Source organism: Rattus rattus, chromosome 11, assembly GCF_011064425.1.
Source record: "Rattus rattus isolate New Zealand chromosome 11, Rrattus_CSIRO_v1, whole genome shotgun sequence".
Classification (NCBI taxonomy): domain Eukaryota; kingdom Metazoa; phylum Chordata; class Mammalia; order Rodentia; family Muridae; genus Rattus; species Rattus rattus.
The window spans coordinates 97,674,373-97,691,181 of NC_046164.1; the positions used below are offsets into that span (position 1 = coordinate 97,674,373).

A 16,809-nucleotide genomic window follows, 5' to 3' on the forward strand; every position below is an offset into this window, starting at 1 on the left:
ACACACACACACACACACACACACACACACACAGTGATAGAGGGACCCAGACAGACACATATACAGTGAGAGAGACTCAGACAGACACACAGACACACACACAGTGATAGGGGGACCCAGACAGACACACAGACACACACGCACTGACACACACAGACACACACAGACAGACACACATAGACAGACAGACACACACACACACACTGAGTGATAGAGGGACCCAGACAGACACATATACAGTGAGAGAGACTCAGACAGACACACAGACACACACACACACTGTGATAGAGGGACTCAGACACACACGCACTGTGATAGAGGGACCCTGACACACACACACACACACACACACACACACACACACACACAGAGTGATAGAGGGACCCAGCCTCACCATTTAACCCTTTCTGTTTGCTATTTCTTCCTCTGTGAGTCCCCTATTAGGCATGCTTGGACAGGAAAGGAGAAACACGTGTTACTCACAAGGTTAGATTTAAAAGCATTTAATGACATAGCATATATTTAACAGACGGGGCAAAAGTTGAGAGGTACAGGTCGTACAACGGAGCACCAGGCCTGAGCGCCCACTCCCTGTCCAGGCTCAGACTCTGGAGGTCATTCCTAATCAATGACACTTTGATTGTGCAGTAAGATGAAAATTTGTCATTACAATAGTTACAGTGACAGAGAAATGCACACTATGTATCAAATAGCAAGGTAATGAAGCAAATTATAACAGTGTGGCCACGCAGGAGCGAGCAAGTAACCATTAGAGTAACATTACTTTGTCCAATAAATGCTTCAGTTCCACTTATACACTTAGCAATGATTTAAAGGGTTTATTATACATCTAGTTTTATTATACTTTGTACTAGAATTATTTCAAACATACAATATAATGTATTTCAGAAAAAAAAGATTGAAATTACAGATTATTTAAAACCTTATCAGTTTTCTATTCCTTCTTGTATACCAACATTCTGAACCGTCACAGCAATTGATGCAGAAAAGCCGCACGTCTGTGTTAGTAGGTGATGCCTGATACAAATGGTTTGGGCTGCAGGTTTATAGGGAGCTGCACTGTGGCTGCAGCAAGAGATCAGAATACACGATCTGTTTAATAAAGGCTACACCCATCGTGGGCACTTGTAAGTCAAGACTCAGGGTAACCACGGAAGTGAAGGGAGAGTAGTGTCAGGAAATCAGTCCATCGTCTCTGGAGAGCCCAGGAAATATTGTGTAAGCACCGCTGCCTTGCATACCAACAGCCTCAGAGGCGGGTTATTTCCAACACAGCCTCACAAAATTGAGGAACAGTTTAAATACTGAGATCTAATCTATATAATTTCATTAAAAAATCTGGCCTTCCCTCTGTACCTCAAACTTTTTTAACTTGGAGATAAAGTGTTTAGTTATGTTTCCCCCAACCCTCAGAAATACTCTATAAATTAAAAAATTTATTAAAAAAAAAAAAGAAAGAAAATCAACTACATGGAGGAACATTAGGCACAGAGTAATGTGTTGGTCTGAGCTTGCATGCTGGACTCTTACTAAAGGTAAGAGAAGGGAAGGACAACAGGGAAGTTCACTTCTTCTTGCCGAAAAGGCTGAACCGCTTCTCTTTGTCTTTCTCTTTGTCCTTCTCCCTCTTGCCAGGACTGGACTCGCTGGTGATGGTGACGACGCTGGTGGGTAAGGTCTGCGCTCGGCTGGATGCTGGCGTACTCTGGGAGCTGGCAGACGTGTCGTGCTTGTCAGAGGAGATGGCAGAGGTGATAGCCTGGATCCATGTGTTCATTTCCTCCTGCGCAGAGGAAGACACAGGTAAGACTTGGTCAAGAGGGGTGGGCATGAGGAGTCCTGGTCTTACCTCCATGATGCTCCACGCCTGGCAGCTGGAATGCTTGGCAGCAGTGCCTCTAAGTAGAGTCACTGTCCTTAAATGCCTATCTGCTTTCTCACTACCAGAGTGGCTATGGCTCTGCCTCTAGATGGACTGGCCCCAGTGCTGTGTGCAGGCCGTCAGTCTGGGATATATACACCTACAGAAGCTGGAAGGCTAATCTCAGGCTGTGAGACGTCACTCGCATTAAGAAAGTGCTCTTACTCCTTAAATTAAAAAAAAAAAACCTTTTCAGAGTGTGTGTGTGTGTGTGTGTGTGTGTGTGTGTGTGTGTGTAGACACACGAGTTTATACTCATCAGAAGGCAGTTTTTCAGAGTTCATTCTCTCTTTATATAAAGTATGTCCTGGGGATCAAACTCAGGTCATCAGCCTTGGTGGCAAGCCCTTTACCAACCAAGCCATCTTACAAGTCCTCACGCCCCTTTTCCAGAGTTATCTCTCTTGGTGGAAGGGGCCTTTTAACATTTAAATTGCTACACACGCTGTGACACTGAGTGACCCTGTCCTCTGAGGTGGAGAGGCTAATGATAATGCAGTGCAGTGCACAGGCTTTAGACTGGCATCAGGATACACTCAGTCCTGGGCCACCTCCCTGTACCTTGTTCTAAGGAGTAGCAGGCAAGGACCTTGCTCCTCGTTTCTAGTGGGTGTTGTTCTAGCTTCCCTTCCTTATTGAAGGACAAGATGATATTTGCTTCTTTTAGCCCACAAATACTTCCATGAACTTTGGTATGTGAAAAAACAAAACCAAGTAGTAACTTACATCATCTTTGGCTTGGAAGAGGTACTCGTTGCCATCACTTAGTCTGTAATTTCAAGAAAATTACATTTTACAATTATGTAGGTAACAATTTCATATTAGAAAGTTAAAAAATATAAATTAAAAAAAATACAGGCCAGGTGTGGTGATGCACACCTTTATTTAGTTCCAGTAATTGGGAGGCCGAGGTAGGTGAGTTCCAGGCAAGCCTGGTCTATAGCTCGATTTCCAAAATGGCCAGGGCACAGAGGAACTTTGTCTCAAAATACAAAACAGAACAAAACAAAACAAAACAAAACAAAACAAAACAAAAAAAAAACCCAACCTAAACCAACCAACCAAACAAAAAAACCCAAAACAAACAAAACCCCACATCCCCTTAATCTAGGGTGGGTTACACGCAGGTGGTGGGCTTTACCTCAGAGATACCAATAGAGCTCTACATGGGTTATTGACCAGGCCTAGAGAGGGGCATTGGCCAGACAATGGCCCCTAATCATAAGAAGCCACACATTTACCAGATAAATCCAATCAATATGCACAGGCAATCTGGTGCTTTAATCCAACAGAAGGATCAAAAAGTCCAACCTCTGGAAGGTCTGGTTTGGTTATGGCCATTTGGATTCTTAATTGCTGACCAGAAATGAATTCAGGAGAAGACTTCAAAAAAGGTGAATACTCCTCAAATTCTAGTTTCTGAGTTTGTGTCTCTCACATCTGCAAATTCTAGAGTTGCCCAACTGACATGGAAAAAAAGTCCTTTAGATTTTTCTCATGGGAACGAAAGCAGCCACACCTGGGAGGCCATTCCTCAAGACAGCATGTGGTCACCAACCATAACCCCCAGGGTGATCCTCTGGCCAACCAAGATGAAGCTCGTCAGATCCAAAGCAACAGAGCCAATCAGCAGCACATGAAGTGACAGGCTGTCAAGAGGCTTTACTTCTGCACTTACAAAGGTATTTTGAAAATATGTGCATGCGCACTCATGAAGGTCAAAAATAGCACGCAAGAGGACCTTTCCTTTCCTCCTTCCCCTTCCCCTCCTTTTTCTTTCCTTTCTCCTCTCCTCTCCTCTCCTTCCCTATCTACCAGCGGGTTTTGAGGAAGGAGGCTATGCAATCAGGCTTGGCAGCAGCACTGTCACCACTGAGCATCCTCTCACCCACCCTGCCTTTTCTTTATCCACTTCTAAGAAACAAAATGGTTTGGCCATCTCCAAACACCAGGGTCATGGATGTGGATGTGGTGTGAGGTGTCTTCCACAGGAGGAGTCATTTGGATGCAGAAGTGTGGCAAGACTTGGGGAGGATGGCCTGTCCCACTCAAATGCTTCCTGTTCGTTTCCTCAGGCTCTAGGATGACTCGCAGTACCTATCTGTAGCGAACATGGCAATTCCTTAGTCCTCATAAGCCAGAAGGGCTCAAAATGGGCTTTTTAAAGCTCCCATTATGTACCGCAATGTTAACAGCCCACAGCAATGTCAGGGAATAGCGTGTTCCAGGTCATGAAACGAAGGCTCCTTTTCCTCTGGGTCCAGATGCACAGCCAGGCCCAGGCAAGAGTGGCCTTGGTCCCACAGAATCAATCCAGCAAGTCTCAGTAGGCTTTCTCAGGGACTGAGACTAGTAGGAGGAGACACGGCTACCACAGTACCTTTGTGAGAGAGCCAACCTCAGTGAGATGAACACGCCCAGACAGCCACGAGCCTGCAAACTCTCACCTTAGCTTGAACACATGCTTCTTCTTCTTGTAATCAAGGGCCACTTCGCAGATGGCCTCTTTCAAAGTCACAGGGACCTCACTGTGGTAGGGGACGCCAGAAGCAGCACTCTTGGCATCTTTGTAGAAGCCCATTTCTTGGTTATTTATGACACAATAAACATTGTGCCAGGACCTGAGTGGGTACAGCAGAGAGAGAGGAGTATCAAGGCTCTGTACTTACCCTTCCCGGAAGAATTTCACAAGAAAACGAAGCTTCTCTATCGTAAACTGAACATATGCTGAGGAACAGCCCCCGCCCCAACCCCCTTGGAACAGTGCATATGGCTAAGGAGCAGCTGGGGAGGGACACGGCGCTCTGTCGGAGGACACTCGAGCTGCCGTCCCTTCGGCCACACGTCGCCCGAAGCTTTTCACTCGTGTTCAGAACACAGACAAGGCTCCTTATTCTCAAGCACAATCTCCCCCAGCCTTAGTGACCGTCTTTTTGTGGTGCAGCTACTGATAAGAGGGTAGATCCAGGGTCGTTAGTGTTTGTGGAATCCCTTTGGGGAGCTAGACTCAGGTGTGCGCCAACAGTATGCAAGGGGCACACCGTTAGAATACGTTAACTTAACGAGAACATCAGACTGTAACCTTACTCAACACAGACACAAGCCCTTTGTACAGTGGACACCTCCAACATGTACGGTGGACGCTCCACGTGTACAGTAATTTAAGCACACAGGCTCTGGAATCAGATGTGATTTTCATCTCAGTTTACAACCTCTCAGAGCACCTACTTTCTCATCAGCTAAATAATAAACTTAAAAGACTGGTGGGAGACAGTCATCTGGAGACTCACACAGAGAAGTGAGTGTCTGTGAAAGCTAGATCCCATAAGGAACCCTATAAAGAAGTCACTTCACTTTAGGAGATTGTTCAACTTCGCTATAGTGAGCTCCTCCTCAGGATAAGCCTCAGGCCATTCCTGCGATTCTGGCCCACTACATCTCCTCTCCTCACTGAGCACCCTCACTCCACTTCTCGACACACTGGTCGCAGAATGAAAAGCTCTGACCTTCTGAATGCCAATCCTGCATGACGCTGGGCCACCTCCACACGGGTGACTTCCCTCCCCACTTTCCCCTGTGGTGCAGTCTTTACCTGCTTGAGGCTTTCTTATTGTGGGCCTCCCACTCGTGCTTCCGATTGAGGAAGCCTTCCATCTGGGCCGCAGGCGTCTCCAGGGTCCTGGCTGGCAGGGTGGCAGCACTCTGGGCTGGAAGTGCAGATTTGGCCTTGCGGTCCGAGGTGGGAGAAGGAACAGGACTGGATTCTTTGGAGCTTGTCCTCTGCTCAGCAGCACCGTTGACCATTTCACTTGTTTCCATGGTTCCTGCCATCTAGGGACAGTGGAGAGGCCGTTCAGAGAGCCCTGAGAGCAAGGCAGGACCACATACGCTCTGACTTGCACACGTGGCTGTGTATAAATGCCTGGCACAGATGGAGGCAGTGCAGTAAAACCAGTGCACACCCCGCAAAGCCAGCTGGACACCAAGGACATTAGAAGGTGGGAATGGATTAATGCTCGCCCACTTGCGGGGAAATGAGAAAAGCGAAATGCCAGTAAGAGTTTTACTGCACTCTACTCCTCTGATTACTCCATTCTCGCTAACATAACTCAGATCATCTCCTCTTACAGTTACGTTAAAAAACAAAGACAATGGGAACAGTCACACATAGTAAGTATGAGAGTGGACGTTATACAGCAGCCACCTTACATCCAAGGGCATCGTCAGAAGGGCTGAAGTTGAAGCAAAAGGGCATTCACAAACAGAAGGAAAGACAATCCTATCAGAACTACACAGCATTCCCCAGATGCAACAAGTAAACACCTTTGGTTTCTCAAAGAGGCTCCCTGGCTCTTCTCCCACACCCCTCCACTCCAGATCACCATAAACACATGCAAAAATTAGGACAACGGTCATGCACTTCACATCTATCATCCCCGTTAGACTTTGGAACTTAAGAGCTGGAAGGAAATGAGGCAAGTCCACAAACACCAACTGAACCACATCTGTCCAAGTTGATTGTGAGTGGGTTGTAGTTTGTGTTAAAGGAGCTGAAAAAGCCAATCACAGTCACTCAACACCACACAGCTATTTACCCCCAAACAAAGACTGAACCAGGGCCTTCCCCATCACGGGTGGTTGATCACGGTGCCTTGCTGCACTGAGACGGGAGCCCAGAGACAGCCAGGCTTCCAGCGGCTTTGACCCTTCAGTCTGGAGACGTCTTCAGGAGCGTTCCTTCCCAAGCTCACTTAAATTGTAACCCACACGGTTTTTCGGCTTTGGAAATGTAGTAGGGTCTTGATTCTTAATCGTTTTCGGCCTGTGTACCATCAACTGTGTACCATTAACTGTAGCAGCCCCTGGCTGATATACCCAGGGCACGGATTAGCAAGTTACTAAAGCTGGGTGTGGCTGATGCTTTAGTAGATTACAGACAACCTGCACCCCTCATACACAGACAACATGGAATTACCAATGGCATAGTCATTAGCTATAGTCCCCACCACTGCTGCCCAGAGTCAGAGTGACACCCAGTTAGCAGCAACCTTGGCAGTATAAGCAGTAGACTGACCACCACCACTTAACACTCAGATCTGTCAACTCTCTTGCCTAAGTCTTATCTAGATTGATGGACCCTGATTATTTAAAACAAGGCTAACTATCTGAAAAATGGTAATGTGAACTTGGTAGAAGGGCATGAAATGATAAGTTTATGTGAACTAGCATAATTAGCATCAAGGTTTAGGGTATGACTGGAGACTATGTAATCTTAAGGTTGTTTTTGATTAAAATTCTCTATTCTCATACCAATATGGTAAGTGGATTATCAGGGCAGAAAGACACATGGTGGGGGACAGAGTGCTCAGTTGGCCTGGCTATGACGGCAGCAGCCCACGGGCATGGTTTGAGCAACAGACTATTACGTTTTTCCCCTCCTCTCTTTGCTTTGTTGCCCAGGATGGGCTCAAACTCCCAATCCTCCTGCCAGAGCTTCTGCTTGCAAGTATATCCCACTATACCTGGATTCTCTTTTTGCTGTTACGGGCAAGTTGGAGGAGGGGAAGTAACCAAAGCCCAAGTCAAAAGAATGCTGAGGGATCTTACAGTTGACAAATCTCTTCTAGTGGGATCTCAGGAAACTCATATAAGGAGCATGTGTGAGTTGGCGTGGAAGGCCTGAGCCAGTGTGAGTGGAGAGAAACATGGGTTAGTAGGTACAGACACCAGGTTAAAAAAAAATTTAGTGCTGCAGCTTTGACGTGGAAACCACTAGTGGCTGGGTGGGCAGAAGTTTATCTGGAAATGGCTATAATTTATCAGAGCTGGTCACACTTCAAGGTAGTTGAAGACAAGGGAAGTTTCTTCTGATGGAAATTCTGCAGCAAAAATTTTTTCTTTGGAGTTAGAAGGAAAGAGAAAACCCCACACCAGTATGCAGAGAAAATTAATGTTTATGCAAATGAAATCACTAACCAAGAAAACAATGAAAATAAAAGGACAAAATGAACTTTAATGGACATGTGCTGTAAGCATGCCAACAAATAAAGGAACAAAATGACCTTTAATGGACATGTGCTGTGAGCATGCCAGCAGACAACACACATCACTAGGACAGACGTCAAAAGCAAATCACAGTGCTAAGATCAAACAATGGTACATGTACGTGATGAGACCCCCCCAGCCCCCCTCCACACACACGCATGTTGTTGCTTCCCTTTAGCAATTAATTCAGAGTGCTTTTGTGGCCAGGCATATCTGAGGCACTGAAATCAGGATGTGAACATGAATGCAACATGACAAGTAGAAGCGCACAAAACACCTGATTGGTTTTCAAAGTACATGAAGCAACACCATTTTCGAGTTCATTAACATGAGTCTCTGCATCATCATCCAAAATAATGAAACTGCTTTTTCTTCTTCCAATACAATCCAATCGTTAATTAAAAACACAGACAAAGATAGGCAGCAGAGCAAACGCTAAACAGTATCTTAGCACTCCTGTCTTGTGTGCTTATGTGTGTTTTCTGTTTTGATATAAAAAAGCATTAAAATTTGGTTATAAGTCTGGATGATATAAAACTTAAACACACAGCACATATATGGAAACATCATATATAAGCAAGTATGATCACGTAAAGCGTATTATATATATGATCAGTGACACAGTATGATTTGGAACCCTAGTGACCAAAGAAAAAGCTATAGTTTTGTTTTTTTTTTTTCTAATATAAATTTGGATGTGTTTTAAGGCAGAGACCCGATAATGATGCATACTAGCCCGGAGTATAAGAAGCTTGGTGTCTATCTAGATAGCTATCTACGGTTACAGGTAGATAGATATGTACATAGAGATTAGGAAGAACAAACAAGATGCTATATGATGTTATCCTGACAAAAGAGAAAAAATGCATCATGAGATGAAAAGACAAATTAGACTTAGCTCATGGAAAACACATACCAAACATGGCTCTGACTCCACTAAGGCATCTAAACATGGCAAATGAGCAAGGGGGTGTCTTGCAAGGCTTTGCTGCAGTGAGGGTTTGGTTTGGTTTTGATCAGAACCAGGAAGTCACCCCTTTTATCAGCTTTTACGCCTAAGAAAAAGGATTTCTGTTAAAATGTCTTCAATCCCTGCTAGTGGCCCAATACATGCCATTCTGAGGACTCCTTCCTAGAGAACTTTGAGCTTCATTTTACACACAAGAGTTTCTGTCAGTCGAGACATTGAAGTAGCCCTCTAGGGCCAGGACACCTCCGCAAGTGCTCCCAGATACAGGGCATTGAGTGTATCGTTCAAGTAATCAGGATGAACCAAAATGGCTTTTGTTCCATTTGCTTAAAAGAGTTTGACACCCTGAAGCCTCTGACTGATGTTCTAGGCAGGCTCCTAACACAGGCCGAGTGAGAGCTGCTGGAATTTGCCACGCCCTGAGTGCTGGCAGCGGCAACACTGACCAAGACATAGCTGGTGGCAGCAATCAGTGGGCTGTACCGTGTGCTGCACAGAAGCCTACATTTCTGGGTTGAGTACTTGGCAGAAAAGAGAGGATTATTGGGTTTGTACAAAGTAATAAACGACCCAAGCGTCTCAGAACATTTTGGGTCCTGCACCTAAAACTTAAGCAGCTTCCCAACAAGACTCAGCTTCTTTGGGGCCATTTGATGAACACATTCTCCATGGAATGACTGCAGGCCTAACCTTAGTAGTAAATGTCTCCTTCCTTACAAACCGGTTTTCCTAGTTACTAAACTACTATAGGTTAATAATACTTGTAAATAACACAGCACCTAGAGCAGAGTACTGTGCCCTGTTAGGGTAACTTGTCTGTGCCGTACCTGTTAGATTCTCATTTCTTCATTATGCTATAATTTAATTTCAATTACTCATGTAAAACCTTAAAGTAAAAAGCTCACAATAAATAAACAAAAATTAAGTATGATGCTTTGAGGCAATGAGGATCCAAATAAACAAATTAAATGCAAACAAATATGAAATCAAGGAAAGCTATGAATTAAGTAAAAATTTTAACACTTTGGGTGACATGGAAGCCAAAAAGGATGTGGACAGAATGGTTCTTGACAAATGGTTGTGAACTTCACAGTCCAGACCACGAATGGTCACTGGCTGTCCGTCTGCTATTAAAGTTTTTGTAGTTTTGGTACGTTTGAGAGCGGTAACTAACCCGTGGAGATCCCTGCTCAGCCGGCAAACCATTCTGGGAAACTTGGTCTCCTTTTGAAGTGTCCCTGTTAGGGTGAGATTGGAAAACCGAAGGGAAGGATAGAAAGAAGAGAAAGAAGAGAAGAGAGAAGGAAAAAAAAAAACAAGTGTGAACATCCTTCTTCCACACAATGTCATGTTGTTACACCTGGCACTTCTATGTGTTTTAGATGGTTCCTAAAATAGGTTAAGCCTTCACCGTCACCACCCCCACCTGATAAACTCATTTTAGACGTTCATGGTGTACAACTCGCCAACAGCCTTCTGCAAATAGGAAATCAGTTCTTCCCTATCACAGAACCACTGCCTTGAAATCTCAGTGAGTCACCCAGAGCAGTGTGTCTGTGTGTGTGTCCTGCTCCCCTCCTCTACACTTCACTCCGCCGTGCGACTGCTCTCAACTGTCACTTGGCATGGCTACATGAGTCTCAATGGTACTGATGAGACAGTGAACACGAAGGATATGTTCCTGGCTTTACAAGACTTAGAACAGATGCCCCATAATCTCACTTGCCACCAAAACCAATGTTTTAGCCTCTTATGCTTCCAGTGTCTCACCACTGCTGGGACTCAGCCTCCTCTGAAACCTTCGCGCTTGGCTCCGGAGACGGTGGTCGCCTCTTTCTTTCTTCTTCCTCTTGCTGTCTGCGCACTTCCAGTAGCTCCAACTACAGGAGAATAGGCTGCTGTTTACCAGGGCTAAGACCTTTGATGTTTTTGAAGAACGTTCTAGAAACCCAAGAGACTTTTTCTACAATGGTTCATACTGGACAACCTCAAAGATCAATACAGCAAATACAATGAATGGCATTATGTCCATGAGCACTGTAGCTACAATCTAAAGCTGCAGGGAAGAAAGGGCTGTCTACCCCTAACTGGAAATAGAGATTTCAAAATTAACTACATCTTCTTAACTTTGTTGAGGGAAAAGTTGCGGGGGGGGGGGAAGGAGGTTTGAAGCCAGACTTTCCATGAAGTCTCAATAAAAACCCACCATGGACCCACAAAAACGTTCAAGGAAGCACCTGTATTGTAGGAGAGAAACAGGGAGAAAGAATTAAAGTCACAGAATAGTCTTCCTGAAATGAATCCATTCCATGAGCAACAGCTGCATTGTAAAAGATTCTGTTTTGACACATGCTCACTCGCCAGAGGTACGGACAGTCAGAGTCCATGTTCTATGAATAAACGTTTTGGAAGAAGGAAGACCAGTGCTCAAGCTCTGCTTTAAAGCTCTGGCTGGAGAAAGATGATTTGGAATGGAGATGATTTAGTAGTGGTCCAAGATCTGATCTGATCCATTTGATTCCTGGGATTCACACAAACAGGCCAAGTACTGTGCCTGCCAGACATCTCTTGGACACTTACTGTTGTCAACCTTTCCAGGGCAGAGAATCTCTCATCCCAGGTCGCTGCAGATTTTTCAAATGCCTCATGGCGCTTAATAAGCTTCTCCACTTCATCCACACTCTGGCCGATTTCGCGGCTGGATAGGTACGGCTCCTGCCCCAGCAGCCACGCCTCAGCCACACTGGCATCTCTTGAGAACTGATGGACCTCCAGAACTGCACAGGGAGCCAAGAATGAGAGTCTGTCACAGGGCCACACAACAGCGCTGGCCTACGCATGCCCCTGTATCATCTATGACACCAAATGCCATCAAATGTAAACCCAGGGAGCCACACAGCAAGAATGTCCAGGAATAGGGGTGATTGCTTTAATTGGATTTTGATTTAACCTAATATATTAAAAAAATTCTATTCTAACATACTTTTCTCTGTTTACCAAATATGAACACAAGTCAAATTTTAGATGACTTCTATTTTCCAAGAGCCATATGTGGACAGTGGCTCTCAGGTGGACTATACAGGCTTATAATTTACTCTGTCACTGGCCCCAATTCTGAGAGACCAGATCTCAGAGCCCTTACAGGACACACAACCTCTACATGCCAGACTATGCAGGTGAGGCAGGAATTCACATAGCAGCTTGTATTAGGTTGAAATCCAATTTTCTCTTGGAGGACTGAGAGGATAGGAATACGAACGAAGGGAGAAGACAGGGCCTTGTCCTCCACGTGAGGAAGAGCTCTCCTCCCAGTGCAGTTATGATGAACGGGATTAGAGCCTGGCTTAGCTGGACTGATGGTGCACAGTCATAGCAGCTCACGCAGCACTGTCTCAGGCCAGGCGGATAAGAACCTACTGTGCAGAGCATCACTGAGCCAGGAATGGGCTAATCATCTTATTTTGACATCATGATGGACCCCACAACGTATAAATTGACAAGAAACTAGGGAACTGTCAATTCTTCAAGGTAGGTAGCATGCAAGTCACCACTGTAAACCAGATTATAGCCTGGTATCCAGTTCACAGCAGGTATGACACAGGCTTTGATACACAGAATGAAACTGTCCCAGAGTTCTCAAAGCCTGCAAATGAAATCTTTAGTAACAGGACATCAGAGGGCTCTGGGCCCAACTGGGTTTTCTATACAACTTTAGTTTTTACTAAGAGTCTACAAAAGAAGGGAATGAGGTTAGAATGCAAGACAGAGCCTAAAGTATCAACACAACATGTTAGAGTATAGATCTTTAAAAAAAAGCTTGAATTGAACTATTTTTAATGTTCAAATCAAACATAAGGTGCTACTCTTAATACTGTACATTTTGAATCCAGTGAGGGCTCATAATTCCAGGTTCACTGGGGTTATACAGAGAGGGGAGGGAGAGGGAGAGAGGTAGAGAGGAGAGAGAGCTAGAGAGAGAGTGAGGAAGGAGGAGAGGGGGAGAGGAGAGAGAGGAAGGTAGAGAGAGGTGAAAGAGAGGGAGGAGAGAGGGAAGAAGAGGGAGAGAATTTTTTATTATTTATTTTTGTTTTTTTTTATAGAGACAGTGTCACTCTTCATATCCCTGTCTGTTCTTAGACCTTGCTATGTAGACTAGGCTAGCCTTGATCTCAGACAGAACTGTATTTCTTTGACTCTTGAGTGATTAAAGGTGTACACCACCACCACACCCTGCACATTTTTAGTGTGTGTGTGTGTGTGTGTGTGTGTGTGTGTGTATCTGAGGTGCACACAGGAGCTAGAGAGGTTAAGATGCTCTGGAGCGGGAGATGTACAGGATGTGAGCCTCACACGGGTGCTGGGAACTAAACTCAGGTCCTCTGGAAGAGCAGTAAGTGCTCCCAGCTGCTGAGCCATCTCTTCAGCCAGCCCCAAGAACTCCTTAAAGACAGTGTAAGTATGAATACACTGAGAAAGAAACATTTAAGACTTTAAAATCATGAAGTGATACTCTGATATTCATTTAAGCAGAAAGTTCAATTTGTATACATTCCGTGGACACACAGGAAGAACATAAAGGTAAACACGGCGTGCTTGTCCTTACTCAGTCTTAACCACTCCCAGCGGTCTTCCCACTTGTCGATCATTTCTTTTCTTTTCTCCGTCAACTGCAGTAACTTTTCCTTGATCTGCACAAAAACAAGGGTTTTAATAAAACACTGCAATCTTTTGTGTGTCCCGGATGAGCACTTTGTACAAGAAAATGTATTCCCCTGCGCTGCAAAGCATCAGCGTAGACGATCATCCATGTCTCGGAGTGGAGGGAAGAACACAGCTCGTTCCCCGGAAGGCGGAAGCTCCAGTTCAGGCTGCCCGTGCCGAGGCAGCCGACTGCGCTGCGGCACTACACCGCACAGCTCCCCGACACAGTAGCGGTGATGAAGAGAAGGACGACGATACCCACAGAGCCTTGGCTTTTCCAGGAGACACCCACTCCTGTGAAGGGAGCTATGAAGGGAACATCAGTGCTACTGTCCTGACCAGAGCTGCAGCCAGAGGTAAGACACAGCCAAGCCACCCCACGAGGAGCTCACAGGCTGTTTTCATACCTGGAACCCTCAAAAATGATCTCTGGCTAAACAATTGCTGGTTTGGGGTGTACGGTTTTATGTAAGTTATTCTAAGCAGACAGATCAAGCTTCAAGATAATGTAAAGAAATGCACTCACTTGCACGTGTATTGTAGGCCTTGTACTCAAGTGCACAACTACACAGAACAAAAATATCAGAAAAACTGCAATGACACTGAACACGTGGACTTGGCTTGTTATTTCTTACTACAGTACAACAGACTCCCCTGTGTTAGGTATGACACGGGGTCCAGAGATGTTCTAAGGTTTTGAATAAATCCTATGACATTTTACATATGTTATCTAACCATCTATGGATTCTACCTCTCAGAGAGGTCTTGGAACCAATCCCTATGGATTGTGGGAGACTTCAAAGACACATGCAAAATAAAAGCATTTTACATCCTAACACTGGCTGAGTTCATGTCAGGTCCCAAAGCAAAGCAGCATCCTACCTCCTCAGAAGCATAGTGTTTCCTTGCCAGCAGGGATTTCCCAAGTTCAATGCAAGCTGTAAAACTGTCATTACGAGCATCGATTTCAGCTTTGATGCCTTGATGATTATTCATTAACAGTTCAACAGATGACACATCCCTATAAGAAAGTAACATCTCCTTTGAGAGAAGCTTTTCAAATAAACATGCAGGCTTTAAAACTCATAATTTGGAGGAAACCAACAGTCTAATTGTCTTTCTTAGGGCTGATTTGCAGCCTAAACTCAGGCCAAACTGCTCAAGTCCAGTAATACTTCGCTCAGGACCAGCTAACACTGTAACGTGCGAAAAAGGCATCTTGGAGTGCACAAAAGAAAACCACTGGGTCAGTTCATATCTTTACCCTTACATGCAATGCAAGCAGATACTCCTTTGAGAAGGCACAAAAAGAACAGCCAGACGTAACAGGCTGATGGAACAGTTGATGTCCTTGAGACATACAGAAATACAAAACCAGATGTGGAGGAAAGCACTCAGGAACCGATGCCTCTGCTCATCTATTAAAATCGTCACTGCTTTGAAAGAAACCAAACTAAAGGGAAGACACTGCTCACTTCAGTTCAGGACACTTTTGAAACAAATATTAAGGGTGAATATCACTTTGTGATATACGTGAAAACAGAGACTTTTTTTTTTCTTTTTTTCAGAGCTGGGGACCGAACCCAGGGCCTTGCACTTGCCTAGTGCTCTACCACTGAGCTAAATCCTCAACCAGAGACTTTTAATATAACAAAGATACAAAAAAGTAACTCCAGAAAGCCTGGGTGGGAAGGTGCGGGTGAGTGAGTGTGCAATATGGGGGTGTGGGAGTGAGAACCTAGAGGAAGGGAACACCATCTGAGGAGCTCTTTTCTGAAGACCCACACCTCAGCGGCCAGGAGCCTTACCGTGGTTTCTCCTGGGCCTCGATTTGCCGGATGACATCTTCCATCCAGAGCATGAGGTCACGCACCATGCTGAAGAAGCGGAACTTGTCTCCTGTGTCTACTAGCCGCACCCTGCGACCCTCACAAGCATCCAGCAGGGACTTCCAGGCCTCCAGGACCTCGTTCTCACGCTTTTGGATGTCGTCAGCCTTGTCCCCTGCATAGGCTGCTTGGAGGCGGGCTGCATCCTCCTGCAGCTGCCTCACCTGTGAAGCCACAGGGGAGAAAAGCCAGGTTTCACTACTATGGCCTGGCCACCATCAGCCCTTCCCTTCCTTACCTACTGTTTCACCATAAAGAGCAGTGGGAAGGAGTCATAGGTTGCTAGGTCTGTGCCTCTTAACAAGCTCTTGTTTCACTGGGTAGAGCCAAGTCACAAAACCCCAAACCTACTGAATCGTTATTAAGTAGGTTCAAACAATGAAAGAAATACAATGCTCTGGGAACACAGGGAAGTCCTGTAGCCTGGGATGTGAAGACAGAGCTGAGTAGGTATACATCTAGACCCATTCCAAGATAAAAAAAAATACCTTGACTGGCTGGGTGTGCTGGCACATACCTGTAAACCCCAAACTTGAGAGGCAGAGGCAGGAGGATCAGGAGTTCAAGGTCATCCTCAGCTATACAGTGAATTCCAGGCTAGCCTAACTTTTAAAAGTAAGTGGGAGTGGGTGGGCTGACAAATAGGTAAAGGCACTTGAAATATAAGCCTGCTGACTTCAGGTGAACACTGGATCACACAATGGTAGGAGGGACCACTACAGAGCTACCATTTTACCTGCAAGGCACACATGCCCCCACAACAAACCAAGTATTGTTTTAAAAGTAAGATTCTACTTTCTGTGACAAAGGGTGAAAAACAGGCTATAACTTTAGATAATGACGGAGATTTGTCATTATAGAAGAAACCAGTGACTATTTTAGACTCCCACCCCCCTTTTTTGGAGACAGAGTCTCACTGTCTAGGCCCTGCTGCCCTGAAACTCACTATGTAACCAGGCTGGCTTCAAACTCAGATCCATCTGTCTCTGCCTCCCAAGTGTAAGGACTAAATGTGTGCTGTGCACCACTGTATCCACTACCTTATCCTTGGGTGTCCATTTTCACTGTGTTGTACATGAAACACTTAACCCATTCACAGTGAGACATGTCAGACTCATGTCTGACATTATCTGGTGCTAAAACTATGTGACCGAAGTCCAGAGTCCACAGTCCTGGAGGAGCCTCTCATGACTAAGGGAGGTTATTTGGAGAAATGTCAGGGACAATGAGATGGGGGTCACCCAATGTTATGATTTGGGAGA

General features: G+C 45.1%; 1 protein-coding gene across 3 annotated transcripts in view; it reads right to left on the bottom strand.

Annotated features, from left to right (window-relative positions):
* Positions 1–487: 487 nt before the first annotated feature.
* Positions 488–16,809, bottom strand: part of Sptbn1 (spectrin beta, non-erythrocytic 1) — a 172,283-nt gene continuing 155,961 nt past the window's right edge. For all 3 annotated transcript variants that reach the window (XM_032917109.1, XM_032917110.1, XM_032917111.1), the window contains 10 exons: positions 15,467–15,711; positions 14,541–14,679; positions 13,561–13,645; positions 11,538–11,734; positions 10,728–10,837; positions 10,132–10,195; positions 5,535–5,773; positions 4,390–4,563; positions 2,669–2,711; positions 488–1,804 (listed from right to left, as the gene is read on the bottom strand). In XM_032917109.1, the coding sequence (XP_032773000.1) occupies positions 1,586–1,804; positions 2,669–2,711; positions 4,390–4,563; positions 5,535–5,773; positions 10,132–10,195; positions 10,728–10,837; positions 11,538–11,734; positions 13,561–13,645; positions 14,541–14,679; positions 15,467–15,711 (1,515 nt within the window). In that variant the 3' untranslated portion in view covers positions 488–1,585. The remainder of the gene's footprint in view (positions 1,805–2,668; positions 2,712–4,389; positions 4,564–5,534; positions 5,774–10,131; positions 10,196–10,727; positions 10,838–11,537; positions 11,735–13,560; positions 13,646–14,540; positions 14,680–15,466; positions 15,712–16,809) is intronic.